We start from the raw sequence: 27526 nt of genomic DNA, 5'->3' as shown, positions 1-27526 counted from the left end.
GTATGATCCTCCCTTCCATTCTCATTTGTGTGTGTGGGGGTGCATAATGCATCTCTGTATGGTCCTCCATATTTCTTTTCCTATTATCGTTTATTGATAGTGCTAATAATTTTGCCCCTATCCTGCATGGAGTGTGAGAGACTCCAAATGTCCCTGATTTGATTTTATTGTTCTTCAAAAGAGTAATGAATAGAATAGAGTGGAGTGGAGTGGAGTGGAGTGGAGTGGAGTGGAGTGGAGTAGAGTAGAGTAGAGTAGAGTAGAGTAGAGTAGAGTAGAGTAGAGTAGAGTAGAGTAATGAATAGAGTGGAGTGGAGTGGAATAGAGTAGAGTAGAGTAGAGTAATGAATAGAGTGGAGTGGAGTGGAGTGGAGTGGAGTGGAGTAGAGTAGAGTAGAGTAGTGTAGAGTAGAGTAATGAATAGAGTGGAGTGGAGTGGAATAGAGTAGAGTAGAGTAGAGTAATGAATAGAGTGGAGTGGAGTGGAATAGAGTAGAGTAGAGTAGAGTAATGAATAGAGTGGAGTGGAGTGGAGTGGAATAGAGTAGAGTAGAGTAGAGTAATGAATAGAGTGGAGTGGAGTGGAGTGGAGTGGAGTGGAGTGGAGTGGAGTGGAGTGGAGTAGAGTAGAGTAGAGTAGAGTAATGAATAGAGTGGAGTGGAGTGGAGTGGAGTGGAGTAGAGTAGAGTAATGAATAGAGTGGAGTGGAATGGAGTGGAATAGAGTAGAGTAGAGTAATGAATAGAGTAGAGTAGAGTAATGAATAGAGTGGAGTGGAGTGGAGTGGAGTGGAGTGGAGTAGAGTAGAGTAGAGTAGAGAATAGCAATAGCAATAGCAATAGCAGTTAGACTTATATACCGCTTCATAGGGCTTTCAGCCCTCTCTAAGCGGTTTACAGAGTCAGCATATTGCCCCCAACAACAATCTGGGTCCTCATTTTACCCACCTCGGAAGGATGGAAGGCTGAGTCAACCCTGAGCCGGTGAGATTTGAACAACCGAACTGCAGTCAGCTGAAGTAGCCTGCAGTGCTGCATTTAACCACTGCGCCACCTCGGCTCTAGAGTAGAGAAGAGTAGAGTAGAATAGAGTAGAGTAGAATAACAGAACAGAACAGAATAAAGAATAAAACAGAACAGCATAAAATAGAAAAGAAAATATTGAATGAAAAGGAAAGGAATGGAACGGAACAGAACAGAAAATAGGATAGGATAGGATAATAGAATAGAATAGAGAAGAGTAGAATAACAGAACAGAGAATAGAATAGAAAATATTGAATGGAGTGGAATAGAACAGAACAGAAAATAGGAGAGGAGAGGATAGAATAATAGAATAGAATAGAACAGAACAGAATAACTTTATTGTCACTTTGAATGTACACTAATCAATGAACATTAAAATAAAATGTCATTCCATACAACTCTCAAAGGGTCACCACCTCCAATATATACTACATAAACACGACTAAATAAATAAATACAAAACTATGCAAATACCCACTTATATTATATGACAAAGAGAAACCACAGTTTAGTTTGGATGTATACATGTACATGGCAAGAAAAACGAATCTTGCGAGTTTAACCAGACCGATGGCCTAGGGAGCAAAGAGGTTACAGAATCTGAAAGGCTTGCTAGAAATATTTTGAAACCTCCTCCCGCAGGGGAGCAACAGGAACAGACCGTGAAGTGTGGTCTCTAACAAGGCCTTGAACTCTAAGCCCACAGCGCTTATAAGCCGTATCCTGAATAATGGGAAGAGAGCTTAATGAAATGGAAGTTTGGATTAAGCTTTCAAGATCCCATTAACAGAGAAAATGAAAGAAGCATTCTTGGAATTTTTTGAGGACTGTATTTTTCGGAGTATAAGACGCACCTTCCCCCCCCCCAAAGGGTGAAAATCTGGGTGCGTTTTATACCCTGAATATAGCATTTTTGGCGCCCTGAAACATTCCCCCCCTTCGCAAAAATGGACGTGCATAGGCTTTGAGAGGCTTGTAGAGTGCTCCTGGGGGCTGGGGAGGGAAAAAACGAGCGAAAAACAGGCTGTTTTTTTGCACATTTTTGCCCCCTCCAGCCCCCAGGAGCACTCTACAAGCCTCCCAAAGCCTATGCATGCCCTGTTTTTTGCAAAAAAATGGGGCCGTTTTTGTGAAAAACTGGACATTTTTTACCCGTTTTGCCCCCCCTGAGCCCCCAGGAGCATTCTAAGAGTCTCTCAAACTCTCTACATGGCCCATTTTTCACAAAAAAACGAGGCTTGCTGAAGGTTTGGGAGGCCTGCAGAGTGCAAAAACTTTTTTTAAAATTTACCTCTTCAAAATCTTATACTCCAGTGCGTCTTATAGTCTGAAAAATAGGGTATCTTTTTTTAAATTTGGCCTACCTCAAAGGGTTGGCAGGTAGGAACCAATCAACCTGCAAGAGACCTATCAAGCTTTGGGGCCAATATGCATAATAGCAGAGTTGGAAGGGACCTTGGAGGTCTTCTAGTCCAACCCCCTGCCTAGGCAGGAAACCCTACACCATTTCAGAAAAAAATGGCTATCCAACATCTTCTTAAAAACCTCCAGTGTTGGAGCATTCACAACTTCTGGAGGCAAGTTGTTCCATTGATTAATTGTTCTAACTGTCAGGAAATTCCTCCTCAGTTCTAGGTTGCTTCTCGCCTTGATTAGTTTCCACCCATTGCTTCTTGTTCTACCCTCAGGTGCCTTGGAAAATAGCTTGACTCCTTCTTCTTTGGGGCAACCCCTGAGATATTGGAAGACTCCTATCATGTCTCCCTGAGTCCTTCTTTTCATTAAACTAGATGTACCCATTTCCTGCAACTGTTCTTTATATGTTTTAATCTCCAGTCCCCTAATCCTCTTTGTTGCTCTTCTCTGCACTCTTTCTAGAGTCTCCACATCTTTTCTACATCGTGGTGACCAAAACTGGATGCCGTATTCCAAGTGTGGCCTTACCAAGGCCTTATAAAGTGGCATTAACCCTTCACCTGATCTTGATTCTCTCCCTCTGTTTATGCAGCCTAGAACTGTGTTGGCTTTTTTGGCAGCTGCTGCACACGGCTGGCTCATACTTAAATGGTTGTCCACTAGGACTCCAAGATCCCTTTCACAGTTACTGCTGTTGGGCAAGCTACCACATACTGTACCTGTGCATTTCTTTTTTCTTGCCTAAATGTAGAACCTTACTCTTTTCACCATTGAATTTCATTTTATTAGATACAACAGTTCATTTAGTGACCGTTCAAAGTTACAACGGCACAGGAAAAAGTGACTGTTTTTTTACACTTACGACCATGTCCACGTGATCAAAATTCAGATGCTTGGCAAACGGTTCGTATTTATGACGGTCGCCTGTCTTGGGGTTATGTGACCCACTTTTGCGATTATTATTATTTTCTTTTGACAAGCAAAATCAATAGGGGAGCCAGGTCCACTTAGCAGCCATGTTTCTAACTTAACAACTGCAGTGATTCACTTAACAACGGTGGCAAGAAAGTTCGTAAAATGGGCAAAACACACGCAACAAGTGTTTCACTTAGCAACGGAACGTTTGGGCTCAATTGCGGTCGTGTGTCAAGGATGACTTGTAAAGCAGGATAAAGCACGAAAGAACAAAACAAGGAAAAAGGAAACAAAACATCTTTTGTACATAGGGTGCACGTGGAGATGAATTCATATTAGGTAAAGGCAAAAGTTCCCCTCGTACTTATGTGTTAGTCATTCCCAACTCTAGGGGGCGCTGCTCATCTCCATTTCAAAGCCGAAGAGCCAGCGCTGTCCAAAGACGTCTCCGTGGTCATGTGGCTGGCATGACTCAACACCGAAGGAACACGGAACGCTGTGACCTTCCCACCAAAGGTGGTTCCTATTTTTTCTACTTGTATTTTTTACATGCTTTCGAACTGCTAGGTTGGCAGAAGCTGGAACAAGTAACAGGAGCTCACTCATTATGCAGTGTTAGGGATTCGAACTGCCGACCTTTCTGATCGACAAGCTTCGCGTCTTAGCCACGAAGCCCCTTTTGAGTTCATATCGGGATAGGTATTTTTCCTTATCCCTTAAAAAGAAAAGCAAACATTTTAAATATCAACATTTCTCTCCAGAACACGTAGTGTGAACGATGTTAATGGGATATATAAAAAGCATGCTTCATTTTGCTGATAAAATGCAGTTCAGTCCTGAATAAATTTATCTTTCATTATAAGCGGGTTACAGATTTTGTGACTCTGCTCTTTGCCTTCAATCGAAACAATTTTCCATTCTGTTTTAAATATCACCGACCCAATTGAAGAAATAATTTATGTTGCAGCGATTGGCAAAAAGAGGAATTAAATAGGTTTTATGGATGTGCCTTAAGAAAGATGGACAATACATAAATTAACAGCAGGATTTATTATCTGCCCTTTTTTAAACCCACCACTGCTTGTAACGCTTAAAAAATGCATCTAATAATAGTGCTCGGAGCATCCAGTGCGATATTCAGATCATCCTGCATGATTATTAACTCGAAATTAATTTTATGTTTTCATTGAAACTTTATCTTGAACTCATGTGCTGCTTAGAAACAAAAGCCATCTTCACTTTAAGCTATAATGAGATTAACACTGTGCTTTATTGATCACAAACAGAACTTTGGCAGAATTGCTTGCTTTTCCTATTGCACATCTATGAATATATGAATGTAGCTAAAATAAGATTCAAATATTATGGTTTCCTTAGTAGATTTCATAGTAAGTAAATTAGACGTGTAATATTTAACAAGTGGGTAGCCTGGTGCCCAGCTTCAATGCAGGTAGTCCTCCACTTACGACCAAATTGAGCCCAAAATTTGTTAACTGAGTTTTGCCTCATTTTACGACTTTATCTTGCTACGGTTGTTAAGTGAATTACCGTAGTTGTTAGGTTACTAACATGATTGTTAAGTGAATCGGGTTTCCCCATTTATTTTGCTTGTCAGGAGGTCGCAAAAGGGGATCACTGGGACCCCAGGACACTGCAACCGTCATAAATATGAACCACTTGCAAGTGTCCGAATTTTGATCACATGACCATGGAGATGCTGCAACGATTGTAAATGTGAAAAACTGTCATAAGTCACTTTGTTCAGTGCCGTTGTAACTTTGAACCGTCACTAAAGGAACTGTTGTAAGTCGAGGACTACCTGTCCAGGGCTCCTGACTTGCTTGGAAAAAGTTCCAAATTAAATACCCAATACAGGTATTTCTTTGAACTACCATATTTTTGGGAGTATAAGATGCACCAAGATTTTGAAGAGGCAAATTAAAAAAAAAAAGGTTTTGCCCTCTGCAGACCTCCCCAAAACGGCATGTTTTTTGTCAAAAAAAAAAGGGCATGCATAGCCTTTAGGAGGCTTGTAGAATGCTCCTGGGGACTGGGGGGGTGGGCAAAAATGAGCAAAAAGCATGCTGTTTTTTCCTTGTTTTTGCCCTCCCCAGCTCAAAGGAACAATTTGCAGGCCTCCCAAATCCTCTGCACGTCCATTTTTGTGAAGGGGGTGCGGTTTCAGGTGGCCAAAAATGCTGTATTCAGTGTATAAGACGCACCCAGATTTTCACCCTCTTTTTTGAGGGGGAAAAAGGTGCGTCTTATACTCCGAAAAATACGGTACTCCAATTGAGCCCAAGGTTTCCATTGCTAAGTGAGTTTTGCCCCATTTTACCACCTTTCTTGCCGCAGAATGTGAAACAAACCATCACAGTTGTTAAGCGAATCACTCGGTCATTAAGCGAAGCCAAGGACTACCTGTGCACATGAATTTTAAGCAAAGCTTGAAATTTGGGAATCCTGATGTAATAAAACCCAGTTCTATTAACCACACTCAGGAAAAGACAAACTCACCTTATCCAATATACAGGTGAGATCTCAATTTACGATCACAACCCATCCTAAAGAGGTGGTGGTTGTGAGAAGTCATGTTGTAACCACCCAGAGGAGGGACGTCAAACACAAGGCCTGCAGTTGGATCCGGCCCATGGGGCCATCGTGGAAAATGTTAGGAACAGTTGCGCAAGTACAGGAGGTAATTGCACTCAGTTGGTGGTCATTAGGCTCCTCTCCAGACTATAATAAGGACTGCTTGTGCACACGCCCCTCTTACCTGAGAGACCGCCTCCTGCCATTTACCTCCCAACGACCAATAAGATCACACAGGTTGGGTCTCCTCTGGGTGCCGTCGACCGGACAATGCCGGTTGGCGGTTCCCCGAGGGAAGGCCTTCTCTGTAGCTGCACTGGCCTTGTGGAACGAGCTTCCTGTTGAGATCCAGACCCTCACCACCCTCCCGGCCTTCCGTAAAGTGACTAAGACCTGGCTGTTCTGGCAGGCCTGGGGCTGTTGAGTATTCCAGCCCCATTTGATGAAATGGATGCTGTGTTGATTTTAATTTTGTAATTTTAAATGTTTTAAATGTTTTATTTGTGGTTTTTATTTGCTGTGAGCCACCCAGAGTCCCTAGGATACCATTAAAGTTTGAAAGTTTGCAGAAGTCAACACATCGACTAAAAGTTGGAGAACTTTTGTAACTAGCTTGGCAGGCTGGATTGCTGCCAAGGTTTGTCTGAGTTGCTGCCAAGGTCTTATCTGTTTGTTATGCTTGACTTTCAGGCGCCAAGGTTTTGGTTTCTTGCTAGTAAAGTACATTCCAGTTAAGCTTGTCTCGGCATTCATTACTGGACGGAGGAGGTGGTCAGAACAGCTACTTCTATAACAGTCTGCACCTCTATAACTGTCTGGTTTGGTTCTGCAACCCAACAAGACCGGCACAGACTTCAGAGTGTGATGCCTGCAAGCCATCTTTTCTTTTGGACTTCAGGCCTGCCACACTTTCTACCGTCTACTTTCTATTGTGGGAAAATGGGAGGGGGGATTGTACGGAGTTGGGTGATATGTAGCCATAACAACATTCTTCTTAGAAACACAAGGGCATCTTTGTCTCTGCACCTGGCCGGAACTGGATGGGAGGAATCTGTTTTCGTGGCAGTGGAAGATTGGACCATGTGATGGACTTGTGGGTGTTGGGGCAGAGTCTTGAACTTTCAACTAGGTGGGAAAACCTGGAAGCTTTCAGATTCAGGTTTTCCCAGATTTGGCAACATGGCTCCTTTAATAAATGGGAACTTTGAAGAATCCTTTGCCTCAGACTCTTATTTGATTGAGGATGCTGTTTGGAACCCTGACACACAATAATCAGAACTGCAGAAAAAACAATGGCCACCAACCTGCCTTCCATTGAGGACCTGTAGGCTGCACGAGTCAAAAAGAGGGCTGTGAAAATATCTACAGACCCCCTCGCATCCTGGACACAAATTGTTTCAACTCCTACCCTCAAAATGAGGCTATAGAGCATTGCACACCGAGACAACTAGACACAACAACAGTTTTTCCCCCGAACACCATCACTCTGCTAAACAAATAATTCCCTCACCATTGTCAAACTATTCACTAAGGCTGTATTACTATTACTGTTAGTCTTCTCATCGTTCCTATCACCCATCTCCTCCCAATTATGACTGCAGGACTGTAACTTTGTGGCTTGTATCCTTATTAGTTAGGGTTAGGGTTAGGGTTTGGGTTAGTGGCAGGGTTAGGGTTAGGGCTAGGGTTAGGATCAGGGCTAGGGTTAGGTTAGGGTTAGGGATAGGGCTAGGGTTAGGGGTAGGGTTGGGGTTGGGGTTGGAGTCCCTCGGGAGTGGGGCAGCATACAAATTAAATAAACATTCCAAACATTCCAAGCATATTGTTTCCCGATTGCTTATTTGTACCCTATGATTATTATTAAGTGTACCTTTTGATTCTTGATGAATGTATCTTTTCATGTCATTTTATATACACTGAGAACATTAGCACCAAAGACAAATTCCTTGTATGTCCAATCACACTTGGCCAATAAAGAATTCTATTCTATTCTATTCTATTCCCTTCCCATTCCAAATTCCTACTCTACTCTACTATTCTATACTATTCTATTCCCTTCCCATTCCAAATTCCTACTCTACTCTACTATTCTATACTATTCTATTCCCTTCCCATTCCAAATTCCTACTCTACTCTACTATTCTATACTATTCTATTCCCTTCCCATTCCAAATTCCTACTCTACTCTACTCTACTCTACTCTACTCTACTATTCTATTCTATTCTATTCTATTCTATTCTATTCTATTCTATTCTATTCAGCCTGGTTTCACCCAGTCTATATGTGTAGTTTGGTTTTTCTTGTCTAAGTGTAAGACGCATAATGTCTGAACTCCATAGAATAACTTCTGGCTACTTTGTCTGAAGAGACGCAAGACTTGGAGGTTGAGTATCAGTGGGGTCCCTGTCATTTATTATTATTATTTTAATTTTTAGGCTGTTTTGTTTGACAGATCGAGGGTTGCAAATGGGTATTTTTCAACCTCAGCCATGATGGGTGGACTTCAATTCCCAGAATTCTCCAGTCTTCACATTTATGACTCTTGTGGTGTCTGCAGTTACATAATCAAGATTCAGTGGCTTGGAAACTGTCATGTACTTATGACAATGGCCTTATTCTGGGGGTCACGTGATCATCATTTGTGACCTTGCTAGCTGACTTCAGACCAGCAAAGTCAATAGAGGAGGGGGGTGGAAGTTGTATTCATTTAACAAACACGTGATTCACATAGCAACTGCAGTGATTCACTTAACAACCACAGCAAGAAAGGTAGTCAATGCAGCCCAACACAGTGACTGCCTTACTTAGCAACAGAAATACTGACTCCAACTGTGGATGTTAAGTCGAGCATTCCCTGTAATGAATTTTCTGACTACTGTACTGAAACGGATTATCTATCGCCACCTGGTGGTGGAGAGTTGCAATTGCTTGCAATTGTGTTACTAACTTAACAACTGCAGTGATTCACTTAACAACTGTGAGAAGAAAGGCTGTAAAATGGGACAAAACTCGCTTAAGAAATATTTCACTTAGCAATATAAATCTTGGGCCCAATTGTGGTCATAAATTGACGATTACCTGTACAGATAGCCAGCCCTACACCTGAGCCCAAAATTTTTGTTGCAAAGCTAGGCAGTTGTTAAGTGAGTTTTGGCCCATTTTATGGCCTTTCTTCTCACTGTTGTTAAGCAAATCACTGCGGTTGTCAAGTTAGTAACATGATTATTAAGTAAATCTGACTTTGCTTGTCAGAAGGTAGGGACATGGAAGGCACACCTGGATCACACATTGCAAGTAGCCATTAGGTCCTCAAATGCAATCAAACATTTCTTTTATACAGGTGGAGGTCAGTTAGTACCTGCTGCCTTAAAACTTTTTGAGGCCAAAACATTGGCACAAATTCTTTACGGGGCACAAACAGGAATCCTTGCAAAGAGAGACTTGTTAGAAACCATACAAACTAAATTCCTGCGAGCCATCTTAGCTGCACTCAATGGAACTCCAAATGCCCAGTTAAGAATTGTGACAGGCATGTCTCAAATTCAAGTAAGAACCTGGAAGATGATTATCATTTATTGGCTTAAAATGCATTTCTTTCAGAGGGACTGTCCCAGTAGTGGGTTTCAAATTTTTTTCGAACCTACTCTGTGGGTGTGGCCTCCTTTGTGGGAGTGGCTTGCTGGCCATGTGACCTGGTGGGAGTGGCTTGCTGGCCATGTGTTTTCTTTCTTTCTTTCTTTCTTTCTTTCTTTCTTTCTTTCTTTCTTTCTTTTCTTTCTTCTTTCTTTCTCTCTCTCTCTCTCTCTCTCTCTCTCTCTCTCTCCTTCATTTTGTCTCTCTGTCCCTTTTTTCTTTTTTTCTTTCATCTCTCTCTCTTAAAGGAGCCGAGGTGGCGCAGTAATTAAATGCAGCACTGCAGGCTTTGAACAGCTGACTGCAGTTCTGCAGTTTGGCTGTTCAAATCTCACTGGCTCAGGGTTGACTCAGCCTTACATCCTTCCGAGGTGGGTAAAATGACGACCCAGATTGTTGGGGGCGATATGCTGACTCTGTAAACCGCTTAGAGAGGCCTGAAAGCCCTATGAAGCGGTATATAAGTCTAACTGCTATTGCTATTTTTCTTTCTTTCTTTTTTCTTTCTTTCTTTCTCTTTCTCTCTGTGTGAGTGTGTGTGTGTGTGTGTGTGTGTGTGTGTGAGTGTGAGTGAGTGGTGGGTTTCAAAACTTTTTGGAACCTCTTCTGTAGGTGTGGCCTGCTTTCCGGGTCCACTGGTGGAACCTCTTCTAACCGGTTCAGTAGATTTGACGAACCGGTTCTACCGAACTGGTGCGAACTGGTAGGAACCCACCTCTGGACTGTCCCCACTAGTGTTGACTGACAATTTCCCTTCCCCCTGGAAACAAGCAATTGATCACAAGCTGGGCTCTTACGGGCTCTCACCATTATTCTTAATGTTCCTAGGCTTTGAGCAAGCAAAGCAAGTAGTAAATTAATAGAATGAGGGACACGGAGTTCCAAGAAGAACTAAATAGGTTGCCTCTTCACAGTAGGGACAGAATCAAACAGGGTGTGTGGGAATCGGCAAGATATCTAAATGACCTGATCTCCCCAAAACAAAGAATAGCTTTCTTCAGAGCCAGATTTAACATTCTTCTTTCAGCACTCCTCCAGGGCAGGTATAAGAGAACACCTATAGCCGACCGGGTTTGTATATGTGGTAAAGGAGAAGTGGAAGATAATTCACATGTTCTATTAAACTGCGAGCTATACAGAGCTTGTAGGTCTGCACATATTCTCCCCTTATTAGAGAGATTGCCAAGGAGGGCAGACAATTTCTATCTAGGCTTTCTCCTCCAGGACACTAACCCGGTTACCACGTATGAAGTGGCAAAGTTCTGTGCTGCTGCAATGTCCATAAGAAAAAAAATTGGCTACAGAAGTATAGTACCATCTTGTTACCAATTATCTGGACATACCTCTAACAATCTTTGGACCATTATGTTATTATCCACTTTTAAGGTCAATACTTTTTAATTATATTTTAATGTTAGTATTTTTTAATATAGTGTAAAAAGTAATGTGTATTGCTGATCTTGAATGTTGAATGTTGAATGTTGATTTATTTATATGCTGCCCTTTTCCCCCGAAGGGGACTCAGGGCGGCTCACAACTCAACCAGGGAAGGGGGATACAAACAAGAATTTAAAACGACATAAAAAAACAATGCATGATTAAAACACAACAGTCATACCAATTCGAGACGGGGGCAACAGTTCTTTAGCCCCAGGCCTGTCGGAACAGCCAGGTTTTAAGGGCTTTGCGGAAGGCCTGGAGGGTGGTGAGGGTTCGAATCTCCACGGGGAGTTCGTTCCAGAGGGTCGGAGCAGCCACAGAGAAGGCTCTCCTCCGAGTAGTCGCCAGTCGACACTGGCCGGCGGATGGAATTCGGAGGAGGCCTAATCTGTGGGATCTAATCGGTCTAGTGGAGGTAATTGGCAGCATCTTTGACTGTAATAAAGATTTTACTTACTTACGTGTCAGAAAGTCACAAAAGGGGGACTGCATGACCCTGGGAAAACCGCAACGGTCATAAACATGAGCCAGTTGCCAAGAATAACTGAATTTTGACCACAGGATCATGGGGATGCTGCAAAAGTCATAACAGTGAAAAAAAATGGCCCTAACTAAGTCCCTTTTTCCAGTACTGTTGTAACTTCGAACGGTCCCTACATGAAGGGTTGTAAGTCGAGGACTACCTGTCTACAGGAGCATGCTTCAGGCCTGTCTGATGTCGGGGTGCAAACCTCAAAGCCCCAAAGGCTTCTCCTTCCACCCACCCTTGGGAATCACGCAAGAGCTGTCTTCCAAGGTTGAGCCAAGGTGGCGCAGTGGTTAAATGCAGCACTGCAGGCTACTGCTAGATCAGCAGGTCAGCGGTTCAAATCTCACCGGCTCAGGGTTAACTCAGCCTTCCATCCTTCCGAGGTGGGTAAAATGAGGACCCAGATTGTTGGGGGCAATATGCTGACACTCTGTAAACCGCTTAGAGAGGCCTGAAAGGCCTATGAAGCGGTATATAAGTCTACTGCTATTGCTATTCCCACTGTTGAAAGAAATGTCCTTTTGGGTTCAGCTCCAAGTGGGGAAGAAGACACTGGAGACATGGAGGCTGCTTGGAAAGATGGTTTTAATGGTGGACAGGACCACATGGCTTGAGCCCTGAACAGAAAAGGTGATCACATGTTTCAATGTTGATGGAGAAGAAGAGAAAGGGCTGAGGAAGGGGCTTGCTAGGCTTTTATACCCTGTTCACTCCCACCTCTCTGTTTCCTGTTCCTGTGTAAGAAATGTATTCTGACTGGTTGTCAGACTCCCATGGTGCCATGCAGGGGGCTACTCTCTAGGCTGTGATGAGTTCTCAGATGCCTTGTGGTCAGTTGAGTAATATCCCTTCCCCCTACAGCTGCAGTGAGGAGAAGTCTTTATTATGTAAAGTGGGCTAGCCGGGCCATCTTAATGGCCCATTAGCTGGGGGTGGGCAGAAAGCTATAGGCAACTATTCTGTCTTTTGAAACATGTTTCTTTTCACATCCAGAGAAATATTCTGCCTTTTCAATATTTCCTAGGATATTTCATTTTTCTGGGAGAGGGCTGGGTGATAACTTCCAACACCACGACGCCATCGCCTCGGCTCGGGCTTTGCAAAGCGCAGCACAGAAGCCGCAACTCCGAGTCCTTGCCTTTCGCAGCCTTAAATGCGTAGGGTTCTCCTGCTGGGGCGTAAGGAGGGGGGTTGGACTAGATGACCTCCCAAGTCCCTTTCCAACTCTTGCTTGTTCTGTATGGAGAGCCGAGCGCGGAGCGCGGCTTTGAGAGCGGCTGGGCGGGCGGAGCAGCTGCCCGGGCTGGAGCCAAGCTCCGCCCGGGAGGCGGTCGGCTAGGCGGGCCGGAAGAGCCAGGGCTTGGTGCGGCCATGCCGGGGATGGCTGGCGAGGGGCGATGCGTGGTCTGCGGGCGAGAGGGGCGCCAGGTCGCAAAGTACCGATGTCCGGGCTGCCGGCAGAGATAGTGGGTACCTGCTTGGGCGCGCTCTGCTTATGCTCAGAGGCCTCTTGGGCGAAGGGAAGGGGCTTCCCGCCGCTCTCGGGGTCTGGCGTTTGCAGGGGGGTTGGGTTTGGGGACTCTTGGGGAACGGGAAGGGGAGGTCTCTTTGGAGGGAGGGGTCCGGACTAAGGAGGAGTGAAGATGCTTTGCAAGGATATTTATTTATTTTTATGTATACAAATACATGTCTGTATATGTCTGTCTGTCTGTCTCTCTCTCATAGCATGGCTGGTTGGGGAATTCTGGGAGTTGAAGTCCATCCATTTTAAAGTTACCAAGATTGGGAAACATTGCTCCAAATTAAGTGGTTTTCCCCTCTTCTCATACAGAAAGAATGTTACCTTTATCTATCTATCTATCTATCTATCTCTATCTCTATCTCTCTCTCTCTCTCTCTCTCTCTCTCTCTCTCTACCTACCTACCTACCTACCTACCTACCTACCTACCTACCTACCTACCTACCTACCTACCTACCTACTGATTGATCTGTCTATAGATCTATCTATCAATCATCTATATCAATCTATCAATAATCTAATCTATATCAGTCATCTAATCTATATCTATCTAATCTATGTATATCCTATCAATCATCTAATCTATATTTATCTAATCAATCATCTATCTAATCTATGTATTTCCTATCAATCATCTAATCCAGTGTTTCTCAACCTTGGCAACTTGAAGATGTCTGGACTTCAAGTCCCAGAATTCCCCAGCCAGCAAATGCTGGCTGGGGAATTCTGGGACTTGAAGTCCAGACATCTTCAAGTTGCCAAGGTTGAGAAACACTGATCTAATCTATCTATCATCTATATCAATCTATCAATAATCTGATCCATCTACATCAGTCATATAATCGCTATCGATCCATCAGCTATTGATCTATCTATGTATCTAATCAATCATCTAATCTATGTATATCAGTCATCTAATCTATTATCTACATCAATCTATCAATCATTAATCTATATCAGTCATCTAATATTAGATGACTAGATGATGATTAGATGATCATCTAGTCATCTAATCTATGTATATCTCTCAATCATCTAATCTATATCATCTAATCATATCAATCATCTAATCTCTCTCTCTCATACACACACACCCCTCTGAACATATCTAACACATTTTCGTCCTCCTATTTGCTTATATTTATAATATCCTGTTACAGATATTGAGGGGATAGCTTGCGAGGGCAGGAGGAGGAGGTGGCCGAGCAGAAGCTCTTCCCCGCCTCTCCCCTTAGCCTGGGCCAGGGGTGGGTTTCAACCGGTTCGCGGCGGTCCCTGCGAACCGGTTGGTCGCCGAACCCGGAAGTAAGTAACTTCCGGGAACGGTGAAGGATGCGCCCGCCCGCCCGCAGTCCTTACCCGGTTTTGACGAGTTCTGCGCTTTCACGCATGCGCAGGATGCATACAGCGCCTGCGCGATCGTCCAGGAGCAGCTGGAGCGTCACACAGACGCTAGTACGCATGCGTGCACCGCACACGTGCACGAGGACGCCACCGGCCCCGTTCCAACCGAACCGGTTGGAACGGGGCGAGAAACCCACCCCTGGCCTGGGCTATAATGCAATGGAAGATAATTTAGGAGCAGGTGGCTTAGAAATCTAGATTTGTTTCGCCGTTTCAGGAATGGTCCATTGGGGTTTTTGAGGAGAATCTGGGTTGGTTCAGGTTGGAATGTGCAAGCTGCCTTCCCACAAAGGTTGGGGAGAGATGTAGTGTAATATTTCTCACACTTAGGAACTTTTAAGAAGCGTGTACTTCAACTCCCACAATTCCCCAGCCAGCTGTGCGCGTTCTGTTTTCTGGCAAAAAAAACACTCATTGGATAAAGTTGATTTGTTTATTGGCTGGGGAATTCTGGGAGTTGAAGTCCACAAGTTTTGAAAGTTCCTAAGTGTCAGAAGCTCTGATTTAGCAAAGGCATTCCCAGAATGTGGCAGTCTTGGTTATAGAGTTTTGTTTAGTTGCTCTCTCTTTTTTAAAAAAAATAATAATCCTGTGTTGTGCAGCTGTTTGGCCTAATAATGGAATATTTGGTGTATAATATGAATCTTGAAAAAATGGGTAAATTAAGTAAGTGTTTGTGTGGAACTCAATCTCTGGAATCAAATTACTTTCTCCCCTTAACTGGTTGGAATTTGTTTTCTCTGTGGGCATTCAGCCTTGCATCATCTGAAGGAGCAACAAGGAGACCTCTGCCCATGTGCAGAGAGCATTCTTCCCTTCCGATCTCCAGACGGGTTGAAATAGAGAAATTTTTAGATCAATCCACATTTTTCTTTTCTGTCTCTTTTGCTCTTAAAACTCCTGCCCTGATGGATAATTCTCTTTTTGTTGCAGTTGTTCCTTGCCTTGTTACAAGAAGCACAAAGGTAAATTGTCCTTTTCATTTGCATCCCTATTCAATTAATTCAAATTGTAATTCTGTGTCTCAGCCTTCCCAAAATCTATATTGGATGGGAAGTACGGGATCTGAAGTCCTATAAATCCGGGAAGCATTGGTTTTGTTTTCCATTTTCTCCTCTGGTCCAATCCATTGTAACTTTGAACGGTTGCTAAGAAACCATTTCAAATTAAAAACCATTTCAAATTAAAGGTAAAGGTTCCCCTCGCACTTGTGCGCTAGTCATTCCCGACTCTAGGGGGCAGTGCTCATGTCCATTTCAAAGCCGAAGAGCCAGCGCTGCCAAAGACGTCTCTGTGGCCATGTGGCCTGCATGACTAAATGCCGAAGGTGCACAGAATGCTGTTCCCTTCCCACCAAAGGTGGTCCCTATTTTTCTCCTTGCATTTTTTACGTGCTTTCGAACTGCTCAGTTGGCAGAAGCTGGGACAAGTAACGGGAGCTCACTCCGTTAAGCGGCGCTGGGGATTCGAACCGCCGACCTTTCTGATCGACAAGCTCAGCGTCGTAGCCACTGAGCCACCATTTTCAAATTATAACAAATTATATAACATTTATAATTATATTCAAATTATAACAGGAACCCCCCCCCCCCCAAAAAAAAAGTCCTTATGACCCACTTCTGGGGTTCTGACAGCTTTATGCGCATACACACGTGTGCACACAACATGATGACGTGATTGCACTGAGCCTTTGGCTACTGGCTCATGTTTATGGCCTTTTGCAGGATCTGGTCACATGTCCGGGATTTTTGGTGGCTTTTGCTGGCTTCCAGCATTCTGTTTTGCGGCAAAATACGACACTTATTGGATAAAATTGGTTTGTTTATTGGTCCCTGTGTTCATTCGTCCACGTCTCATTTAACAACAGCTGCAAAAACAAGTTCATCCGATTGTGTACGGTCACCTGGTGACCCACTTAATGACTGCAATTCTGGGTTCAATTCTGGTCATACGTCGAGGACTACTAGCCATCAAATGGAGATCTGGAGTAAAGTCTTTAAGCTTTGCAACTACTGCCTTCAGAGATGGAAAACAGGGGTGTGTGATTTGTAACCAAGCACGATGAGGTTAAAAAAGTTGTCTTTGGAATTTTAATAGAAGAGTGCGTGCCCAGAGGGGATCCAGCCAAGCGGCCTGCAGATTCAGATCCTTCCTGCCCCATTCAGAGAGAGAAATCGCGGAGAGCTGAAGGTACGTATTATTTTAGTTGGGAGTTGGAAGGAAAGTGGGTTTTCTTTCTGTAAACCAGTTATGAATATAGAATAACAGAGTTGGAAGGGACCTTGGAGGTCTTCTAGTCCAACCCCTTGCATAGTCAGGAAACCCTACACCACTTTAGACAAGTGGTTATCCAACACCTTCTTAAAAACTTCCAGTATTGGAGCATTCACAACTTCTGGAGGCAAGTTGTTCCGCTGGTTAATTATTCTCACTGTCAGGAAATTTCTCTTTAGTTCTAAGTTGCTTCTCTCCTTGATTAGTTTCCACCCATTGCTTCTTGTTCTGCCCTCAGGTGCCTTGGAGAATAGTTTGATTCCCTCTTTGTGGCAACCCCTGAGATATTAGAACACTGCTATCATGTCTCCCCTAGTCCTTCTTTCTATTAAACTAGACATACCCAATTCCTGCAACCGTTTTTCCTATATTTTAGTCTCCAGACCCCTCATCATCTTTGTTGCTCTTCTCTGCACTCTTTCTAGAGTCTCCACATCTTTTCTACATCGTGGTGACCAAAACTGAATGGAGTATTCCAAGTGTGGCCTTACCAAGGCCTTATAAAGTGGTATTAACACTTCACGTGATCTTGATTCTATCCCTTTGTTTATGCAGCCTAGAACTGTGTTGGCTTTTTTGGCAGCTGCTCCACACTGTATGAGAAGCGGGGAGAAAACCACTTTATTTGGAGCAACTTTTAAGATGGGTGGACTTCCAACTTTTAAGATGGCCGGCTGGGGAATTCTGGGAGTTGAAGTCCATCCGTCTTGAAGTTGCCAAGGTTGGGAAATGCTGATTTGGAGAGAGAGTGCAACGGGAGTGGCAGAATGTAGCTTTTCAAAGCACATAGAACATTAGCAATGATGGCGAATATCTGTAGCTCAGGTGTAGGATGAGCCAAAAGCTCAGAAAACGAACCTTCACGCTCCTAGAATAATAGGGTGGGAAGGGACCTTGGAGGTCTTCTAGTCCAACTCCCTGCTTAAGATGGAGGCTCTACACCAGCAGCCCCCAACCGGTTCCATAGATTGGGAGTGAGGGAACCCCTGTAGCAGAATGGTAAAATCTGTGTAGATGCTATTTATTCTGGACTTATTTAGTAATGGAATTGTCTCTTTTCGGCTTTCTAGGCGGTCCTTGGTCTGTGGATGACATTTTGACAGAAGATGATGAAGACGATAGGGTGCCTCTCCAGAAACTTCAGCTATTGAGTAAGTTTTTGGCATAAAATAAAATGAGTATCCTACAGTTAAGGAAACTTTTCTCAGGGTTCCAAGTAGCACCCCCAACGAAAGAAGACTGTGAGGCTTGAAGTTCCTCAAAGTCTCCGAAGTGAGGCGTGGGAGGAGTCACAGCTGGGTATTGTCACGGCCCATCTGCCCGGAGACTGAGGTAAGTCTCCAAGGTGGTGTGTGGGAGGAGTCACTGAATGGGTATTGTTACGGCCCAATTGCCTGGAGACTGAGGTAAATCTGAGGACACTCCCTCTGTTCCTCCTGGTGACTCCCCAGATTAACCTCAGTCTTCGGCCTAACAGGAGCTATTCAGTGATTCTCCAGTGAATAGTATTTAGTTAGGATTTTTTTTGTGTGTAGTATTTTTTCCCTTTTGCTAGATCCACAGGAATTTTCTTGCAGCCTTTTTATATTTCGCCTCTCCTACCTCGGTTTTCGCGCCCTTTCCTGCCTGCCTAGGCGTGATCCGCAGGTAAATCTTGAGGCCACATCTCTACCTCTCCTCTGACTCTCCAGATTAACCTCAGTCTTCGGCCCAGAAGGAGCTAAATACCTGGGTCTCCTCGGCGTGAATTTTTTCCTTTTTTCCCCTTTTTTTCCTTTTACCTTAATTTTTTACCTTTCGAAATTGTTCTTCCGCGTTACCTTCAAGCAATTCGTCGGACGATCCTCCTCTCGTGCGCTCAACAATCGGCCTGGCACAGTAGCGGTAGCACTACTGAGAGGCCTAGGAGCAGCGGCCCGGCAGCGGAGCAGGGAGGCCCAGGCCTGGCGCTCACAGCGTGGCCGGAACACAGGCTGCTCCACGGAGATCTTCAAGCAACAGGAAGAGAGCGGCTCAGTCGGAGCAGCTCACGTGATCGGACCGCGTGGTCGGTGGTCGCCATCTTGAACAAGAGAGCGCAGGCGCGGAGAGCAGTTCCAGTCTCTGTTCACAAAGACCGCAAGCACCGTGATCACTGCCAGCCAGAAGAGGACCAGGCCTGAGCTCCACCAGTCATCCGGGGAGGGCCACAGCATTGGGCAGTAGGCCGGATCTGACTCGAGTTGCGGATCGGCGACGTGGAAGAAACGAAAGAGAGGAGGAGGATCATCTAACAGTGAGTAGAGTGATGGCGGACAATTTAAGGAGTGCGGGGCTGGGCAGAGCTTTCCCAAGGGGAACAGACCCAAGAGAAGGGTCCTCCAGAGGATCCTACCCTGCAGGGAGGGGCAGAGCCACGGGAGGAAAGTGCACCTCCAAATCGCGGAGGGAGCACTCTAGAAAGGAAGTGAGGGTGACCAGGGCGGCAGGCAGGAGAAACAGGGACACGATCAGTCCCTCCCCGGCCAGATCCCAATCCCCAGTCAGGGGCACTTCACCAGGGGATCCGCCCAGCCTACCAGCCTTGCCATGTGGATCCCTAAAGGGGGGGGGGGTAGCTCCCTATCCCCCCCCCCCCACTATCTCCAGCCCATCCTTCCGGAGCACGAGGAGACCCGTTCGGCCGCCATCCAAATAGCCATCCAAGGCAACGCGTGGCACCACAGAGCCCCGATCCTAGCGTGAATCCAGAGCCTCCCAGACTATCTCCGGCTTACCCAGTGCTCTCCCAGGGCTTCCAAGAGGTTTTGGCTAGAGTCATTGCCCAAGGTATCTCCTCAGGCATGCAGCATCAGTTTCAAGGTCCTAGGAGTAAAGCAGGCTGCAGAGCACCTCAAGGTCATCTAGACCAACCCGGCCCTTCCACCCCCAGGGACCTCAGAGAGGACTCTTCCTCCACAACCAGTGAGGATTCAGGGTCAGGGGGGGAGGGGGAGATTAAGGAAGTAGGTCTCTCTGATGAAGAGGCTCCATCCATCTTGGGCCTATTCCCACCCACTCTCTTTACCTCCCTGCTGCGTAAGGCTAAGGCCACAGCAGACCTGGAAGTTCCAGTAGCCAATCAAGATACTGCTAAGGCTGGGACGAGTGGGGGAGCCAAGAAGGGCCCCTTCCACAGACCCAGGTGGAGAAGGAGGAAATCCCCACCCCAGAACGGTTCCTAGAGGTGCTCAAGTCACAATGGGCCCAGCCAGGAACCTTTCCCACCCCTGGGATCAATGATTGCAGGTTTTATAACAATGCGAACATTGATCAAGCCTTGCAGGTTCCATCAGTGGACGCCCCGGTGGTAAGCCTGGCATCGTCCTCACCGGTGGTGACAAGAAACATCTCCAACTGCCTGAAACCGGAGGACAGGAAGGCAGAATTAGTCATGCGCAGGACATTCTTGGCGGTATCGTGGGCAATCAGGGCTGCCACAGCAGCCTCCTTTTTCAACAGGTCTACCTTACTGTGGCTGGAACAGCTCCATGACAGAACCCCGGCTTTGGACGTCAGACTCCTGCAGGACATCACAAAGGTGATGGTGGCCAACCAGTTTTCAGCGGATGCCACACTGGACGTGGTAATATACTCTTCCAGAGCTCTAGCCTTTTCAGTGGCATCCAGGCGTTTACTGTGGCTGCGTAACTGGCAGGCGGAGTTCCGGGCAACGTGGCATTTAGCAGGCAAAGAGTACACAGGAGGGCAGCTGGTTCGGTCCATCCCTGGACCCCATCATTGTCGAGGACAAAAACAAGTGGAAGGTCTTTCCGTCCACGTCCAGACGACCGGATCACCATTCGGCACTGTACCCCAAAAGGTCCAGTTTTCGAGCACCTGAACAGGACTTCCAACAACCAAGGTACTCTGCGCCCAGGTTCCCCAGACAAGGGGATAGACAGTTCTCTAGGGACAGGTTCAGGTTCCAACAATCTAACAAGCGTCCCTTTCGAGGGGGAGGCGGCCGCCCCTTCCGCAGAAACAAGTGATTTGGGATCGAATCACCCTATCGGTGGCCGCCTTTCCCTATTCACGGATCGCTGGGCGGACATCATCACGGATGCTTGGGTGTTGCAAACTGTCAGGTTCGGTTTCCACCTGGAATTCTGCTCACAACCCCCGAATAGATTTTGAGTTTTCTCTTCCTCCAGGAACGCGGCCAAGTGCTCTCTCATGCACAAGGCTATCCAGCATCTACTGGAGATCAGAGCGGTAGAGCTGGTACCGGAGGGAGAGAAGAAATCGGGTTTCTATTCGAACCTCTTCGTGGTCCCCAAGAGCTCTGGAAGGTGGAAGGCCATCCTGGACCTTAAGTTACTCAATTCCAGGCTGGTCTACCATAGATTCAAGATGGCCTCACTCAAGTCTATCCCAGAAGGAATTAGACAAGTAACCTAGCGTCCATTGACCTCACTGAGGCCTACTTACACATCATGATTGCACCCAACCACAGCAAGTTCCTCAGGTTCTCTTATGGGGGCAAACATTACCAGTACAGGGCTCTCCCCTTTGGTCTAGCCTCCGCCCCTAGGACATTTACCAAGGTACTGGCTGTGGTGGCAGCCCGAATCTGCTCCAACACGGTCCGGCTACACTGCTACCTTGATGACATTCTTGTATTAGCACCCTCGCTTGCTGAGCAGAAGGGGATTTAGGGCTCACCATCGCCACACTGAGATCCAAAGAGCCAAGGTGGCGCAGTGGTTAAATGCAGCACTGCAGGCTACTGCTAGATCAGCAGTTCAGCGGTTCAAATCTCACCGGCTCAGGGTTGACTCAGCCTTCCATCCTTCCGAGGTGGGTAAAATGAGGACCCAGATTGTTGGGGGCAATATGCTGACTCTCTGTAAACCGCTTAGAGAGGGCTGAAAGCCCTATGAAGCGGTATATAAGTCTACTGCTATTGCTATTGCTATCTCTGGGATTCTCGGTTATCCTCGAGAAGAGTCACTTGACACCCACCACCAGACTACAACATTTAGGGACCATTATTGACTCGGTGGTGGGGAGAGGTTTTCCTCTCAGAGGAGCGCAGGGACAGCATTGTACAAATGATTCTAGAAATTCGTAGGCTTCAATCTGTCTCTGTAGCCCTTCTTTCCAGGCTTCTCGGCAAGTTCATTTCCTGCATCGGGATAATGTCTTGGGCCCTACTCCACGCCTGGGAGCTGCAGTGGTTCCTGCTTCCCCACCAGAGAGACGGAACAAATGATGCAGAATTCAAGGTCAGGATGACACCCCAGGTACGCCTGTCCCTCCGCTGGTGGACGTCCCCAGCCCTGTCCAAGGGCTCCCTGTTCAGGGAGCCGGATTGTGTTAACGACAGACGCAAGCCTGTTCGGTTGGGGGGCACACCTGGATTCCCAGCTGGCCCAGGGAAGGTGGACACAGACTGACCTGCGCAAGAGCATCAACTGGTTGGAGCTCAGGGCGATCCACCTGGCCCTATGACGATTCAAGAAGACGGTAGCGGGGAAACACATCCTGGTCCTCACAGACAATGTGGCGGCCAAGGCACACGTGAACAAACAGGGAGGCACCCACTCCAGGACACTGCGCGACGAGGCAGTGAGATTGGGGAACTGGGCGGAACGGAACCTCCTATCGATCCAGGCAGAGCACATCTCCAGGGTAGAGAACCACCAGGCAGAATGGCTCAACAGGGAGACGGTAGACCACGGAGAGTGGCAACTTCACCCCAGCATCTTCAACCGAATCTGCAAGAGGTTCAGAAGACCGTCAGTGGATCTCTTTGCCTCCCCGACGAACGCCCAGCTCCCGAGATTCATATTGCGGTTCCAGACACGGGAAGCGATGGACAACGACTCCCTACGATGCCAGTGGCCATCAGGTTCTTCTTTACGCCTTTCCCCCTCTCCCTCTCCTTCCTGGGGTGCTCAGGAAACTAGTACTAGAGAGGGCAGAGGTCATTCTGGTGGCTCCATACTGGCCCCGACCATCTGGTTCGCAGATCTGATAGAGCTGTCTATCGCCCCCCATTGGAGGATCCCTCAGGGGGAGGTAACCCTGACCCAGGGGAGTCTGCTTCACCCAGACCCAGACTGGCTCCAATTGACCGTCTGGAGATTGAGCGGACACAGTTAAGAGAGGCCCAAATTTCCACCAAGATCATAGGAACCATAGAGGCGGCCAGGAAGAGATCCACCACTCGCATCTATGACGCGACCTGGGTCTTCTTCATGGCCTGGTGCCGCACGGCTTAGGTAGAACCGACAGCGGCCATGGTTCCGCAGGTCCTGGACCTCCTCCAGGATGGCCTGGAGAAGGGCTTGGCCCCTAGCACCCTAAGAAGGCAGGTCTCAGCCCTAGGGGGACTGGGCATACACTCCTTGTCCCAACTTCCCATCATCAAAACAGTTCCTCAGGGGTGCAACCAACCTCAGACCCCCGGTGATTCACCGTTTCCCCTTGAGGGACCTGCCTACAGTACTCCAGGCTCTCCTGGAAGCACCCTTTGAGCCTCTAAGGGAGGTGAGTCTTCAGCTGCTCACACTCAAGGTAGTGTTCCTCGTGGTTATTACCTCAGCCAGAAGGGTGTCAGAGATCAATGCACTGTCAGCCAGGGCAGATCTCTGCATATTCCGCAGTTACAGGGTGGTCCTAAAGCTTGACTTGGCCTTTATGCCAAAAATTAATTCCCCCTTTCATAGGGCTCAGGAGATCATTCTCCCGAATTTTTGTCCAGCTCCCTCCAACGGGAGGGAGAGGTCCTGGCATCGCCTGGATGTCAGAAGGGCGCTGCGCATCTATCTGAAGCGCACATCACCCATCAGGCGGTCGGAGGCCCTTTTCGTCTCCTACCACACGGGAACCAGGAGAGCAAAGGTCTCCCCAGCCACCATCAGCAGATGGATCAGGCTAGCCATCCCCAAGGCCTACGAGGCACGGGGACCTCAGGAGCCTGAGGGCATCACCGCACACTCCACCAGGAGTGCAGCTACTTCGGCGGCCTGGGCCACCCAGGCCCCCATCGAGGACATTTGCAGGGCGGCAGCATGGGCTCTGCCCTCTCCGTTCATCAGACACTATAGGCTGGACGCCTTCGCCTCCGCGGAGGTGTCCTTTGGGAGGAGAGTTCTCCAGAGAGTGCTGAATACTCGGGGGGATTCAGGCCCTATGGACCCTCCCAGGGACATCTAGCTTTGGTAGGTCCCAGCTGTGACTCCTCCCACGCCCCACTTCGGAGACCGTCAGTTGGTCTTACCTGAACTGCATGTCTCGAAGGATGGTGTGGGAGCAGTCACTTCCCGCCTGTAGTGCGCCCCGCGGAGTGTGGGCCTGAGTGTTACCGATCAGTCAGGGACCAGGAGGGAAGTGGAGGGGTTTTACCCTATTCCCTTCCTTCTAGAGACGCCTTGACTGGATCATCGGTTAATCTGGGGAGTCAGAGGAGAGGTAGAGGTGTGGCCTCAAGATTTACCTCAGTCTCCGGGCAGATGGGCTGTGACAATACCCAGCTGCGACTGCTCCCACGCCATCCTTCGAGACATGCAGTTCAGGTAAGACCAACTGAGAGTCCCATTTTATGAGAGATGTCATGTTGGCACAACTGGGAAAACCCGAATCTGAAAGCTTCCGGGTTTTCCCACCCAGTTTAAAGTCCAAGCCCCTGCCCAGCATTCACATGTCCATCACATGGCCCAATCAGGCACCATCCCAACTGGAGATGCCTCCCAGTCATACCCCTCGAGGTGCAGGGCAGGATGACCTTGACTCTCTGAGAAAGGAATGTTATTTTGACTATATCTCACCCGCAGTCTATATAATCCCCCCCCCCTCCCATTTTCCCACAGTAGAAAATGTGGCAGGCCTGAAGTCCCAAAAGTGAAATATGACTTCCAGGTCTGACAACTTTCCTATTTTAATCCCCTGCAAACATTTATTTGAATGAGGTTTCTAATGAAATCCTGGTGATTTCCTTGCCACAAAGGGAACTAATTAAAAAAATAAGCTCAAAAATATTGGACAAAAATTTGAAAATGGGTGCAAGAAATTACAGGAGAACAGATAAAATACAAACCTGAAATCTTTCTCCTGGGAATAATCAAAGAGAAATATACAAAGAAAATTAAGTACATATTAACACATCTGCTAACTACAGCTAGAATAGCATTTGCCCAATGCTGGAAACAAAATAATACCCCCCTCGGATGAATTAGTGATAAAAAAAACTTTGGATTGTGCAGAGATGGACAAATTAACAGTGAAATTAAAAGATAAAGAAGAGTGGGAATATTATGAAATTTGGAACAATTGGTACAAATGGCTGCAAAACAAGAATAAAATTAATGAAGCCAAAAAAACAATATATATAGAACTGTGTATAAAGGTGTGTAAATATAGAAGCGAAATATTATATACATGTACAGGTATGATGACATAACAATGTTGATGTAATGACTGTAAGGTGTTGTGGAAGGGAAAAAATAATTTAAAAAATCTAATAAAAAAATAAGCAGTCTCGGATTAGAGGCACAGGAAGTCCTCAGCTGATGGCCACCATTGAGCCCAGTTTTTCTGTTGCTAAGCAAGGCAGTTGTGAAGGGAGTTTCGCCCCATTCTACGACTCTCTGGCCAGAGTTGTTAAGTGAAATCACTGCTGTTGTTTAGTGACGTAGTTGTTCAGTCACTCTGGCTTCTCCGTTGGCTTTCCTTAACGGAAGGTCGCAAAAGTTGATCACGTGACCTCGGGATACGTCCTAAATATAAGCCAGTTGCCAAGCAAAATTCACTTAATACTTGTCTCACTTAGCAATGGGAATTTTGGGCTCAATTTTGGTCGTAAGTCGAGGATTACCTGCATTTGACTTGCCCCCGATCCTCAGGCATCTTAGATGCCAAGAATTGTTTAGTCTGATGAAAAGAAGGAACAGAGGAGACATGATAGCAATGATCCAATATCTGAAGGGCTGCCCCAAAGAAGAGGGAGTCAAGCTATTCTCCAAGGCACCTGAGGGTAGAACAAGAAGCAATGGGTGGAAACTAATCAAGGAGAGAAGCAACTTAAAACTGAGGAGGAATTTCCTGACAGTTAGAACAATTAATCAGTGGAGCAGAAGTTGCCTCCAGAAGTTGTGAATGTTCCAACACTGGAAGTTTTTAAGAAGATGTTGGATAGCCATTTGTCTGGAACAGTATAGGGTTTCCTGCCTAAGCAGGGGGTTGGACTAGAAGACCTCCAAGGTCCCTTCCAACTCTCTTATTCTGTTCTAACTTTCCCATATCTGAAATTCTCAGCTCATCCTTCTTCCTTTCCCCTCATTTTTCTAAAAACAGAGGAATCTGAAGAGCTCCGAGGCATCCTTTCGAATCCTCACCTCCGCACACTGCTGCTTACCATTGACCAATCCATAGACAAGAGCGGCCTCATGAGGAAATACATGCAGGAACCCGTCTTTGTGGAGTTTGCAGATTGTTGCCTGAGGACTGTCGAGCCGGGGGTGAAGGAGAAGGAAATCCCAGAGTGAAGGTCTAGGAGCCAAGTGGAGGCTTTTACCAGCCCTGGAAAGTGGCTGGCAAATTTGGAAATGCTTCGTCTTATTGGCTGCTGACCGTGTGTTGGAATCCCTTGGACAGAATGAGCTAGAACAGTTGATCCAGGCATGGGGGTAGGTGGGGTGGGCCACTTTCACAAGCTGATTTTTTTTTGGGGGGGGGGGAGCCGCCAAATCTTTGCCAGTTTCAGAGTGGCAATGCCTCTAGAACAGTGATGGCGAACATTTTTTTCCTTGGGTGCCGAATGTGCACCGACACCCAAAATGCAACCCCCCCCCTGCACTCCTTCCACACCCCATTCATGCAGGCACCCGTTTTGGTGCTAGCGGGCCTCCCTGAAGCCGCCTGGGACCAAAAACGGGGTGCAGGGGAAGGCGCCACATTCCCCCCACCCCCTGTGCATGCATGCGTGACCCCTCCCGCCCACCCCACGCATGCATGCATGATCCACCCACCCCTGCTGGTGCATCTCCCAACAGACCCGAAAACCAGCTGGTCGGCGGGTGGCACGCGCACATGCGCAGTAGTGCTGATCTGGGTGTCAGCTCACCTGCCCGCAGAGATGGCGCATGTACCACCTGTGCCACGTGCGCCATTGTTTCGCCATCACGGCTCTAGAAGACGGCTGGTTTTGAAAGGGAGAAAGCTGCTTTTATCTTTTAAATAAATTCTTTAATGAAGTCTGTCTAACCTACTTTTTGCACTCTTGTCTGATTTTATCTTATGTGGGAATGGAAAGAAAGTTAAGATTTTACTTCTGAAGTATAAAACCTATGCAGTAAGACTATCAAAGCCAACAGGGATGGGTTCCTGCCAGTTCTAACCTCTTCTATAGAAGAGGTTCCACAAATCTACCGTGCCATTTAGAACCGGTTCCAGCTCCCTCCCCCCGCCTGTCCGCACCACTTGCCCCGCCTGCCGTTCACTGATTGGCTGGCTCTCCGCCTCGCCCACCTCTAAGAGTCCTATCTAAAGCTAAAAGTCTTAAAGCTGTCAAGTTTGAACATCACTGGGGGGTTTCTTTCCTAAAGGGTTAGGGGTGCAAAGGTCTTGTAACTTGACAGCTTTTTAAGACTTGCACACTTCAATGCCAGAGTTTCTGAGCCAACATGACTGGAGGAGGAATTCTGGGAGTTGAAGTCCACAAGTCTTACAGCTGTCAAGTTTGAACACCCCTGTTTTTTTTTCTAAAGGGTTAGGGGTGCAAGGGTCTTGTAACTTGACAGCTTTTAAGACTTGCA

At 46.6% G+C, this 27526-nt stretch overlaps 1 protein-coding gene across 1 annotated transcript; it reads left to right on the top strand.

Annotated features, from left to right (window-relative positions):
• Nucleotides 1-12886: 12886 nt before the first annotated feature.
• On the top strand, nucleotides 12887-26979 carry ZNHIT3 (zinc finger HIT-type containing 3). Its single transcript, XM_032216988.1, has 5 exons — nucleotides 12887-13016; nucleotides 15408-15439; nucleotides 16572-16664; nucleotides 17819-17899; nucleotides 26067-26979. The coding sequence occupies exons 1-5, from the start codon at nucleotides 12922-12924 to the stop codon at nucleotides 26255-26257; spliced, it is 492 nt and encodes a 163-aa protein (XP_032072879.1). The 5' UTR covers nucleotides 12887-12921; the 3' UTR covers nucleotides 26258-26979.
• Nucleotides 26980-27526: the final 547 nt, after the last annotated feature.

Source organism: Thamnophis elegans, chromosome 4 (assembly GCF_009769535.1).
Source record: "Thamnophis elegans isolate rThaEle1 chromosome 4, rThaEle1.pri, whole genome shotgun sequence".
Lineage (NCBI taxonomy): Eukaryota > Metazoa > Chordata > Lepidosauria > Squamata > Colubridae > Thamnophis > Thamnophis elegans.
This window is presented reverse-complemented; position numbering and strand designations above follow the sequence as displayed.

Bases quoted from the DNA above. Each gene is read 5' to 3' on its own strand.
- ZNHIT3 (XM_032216988.1), top strand. From the start codon at position 12,922: ATGCCGGGGATGGCTGGCGAGGGGCGATGCGTGGTCTGCGGGCGAGAG. The intron at 15,440-16,571 runs GTAAATTGTCCT...GAATTTTAATAG, and splicing joins TTGTTACAAGAAGCACAAAG to AAGAGTGCGTGCCCAGAGGG. The intron at 17,900-26,066 runs GTAAGTTTTTGG...TTCTAAAAACAG, and splicing joins CCAGAAACTTCAGCTATTGA to AGGAATCTGAAGAGCTCCGA.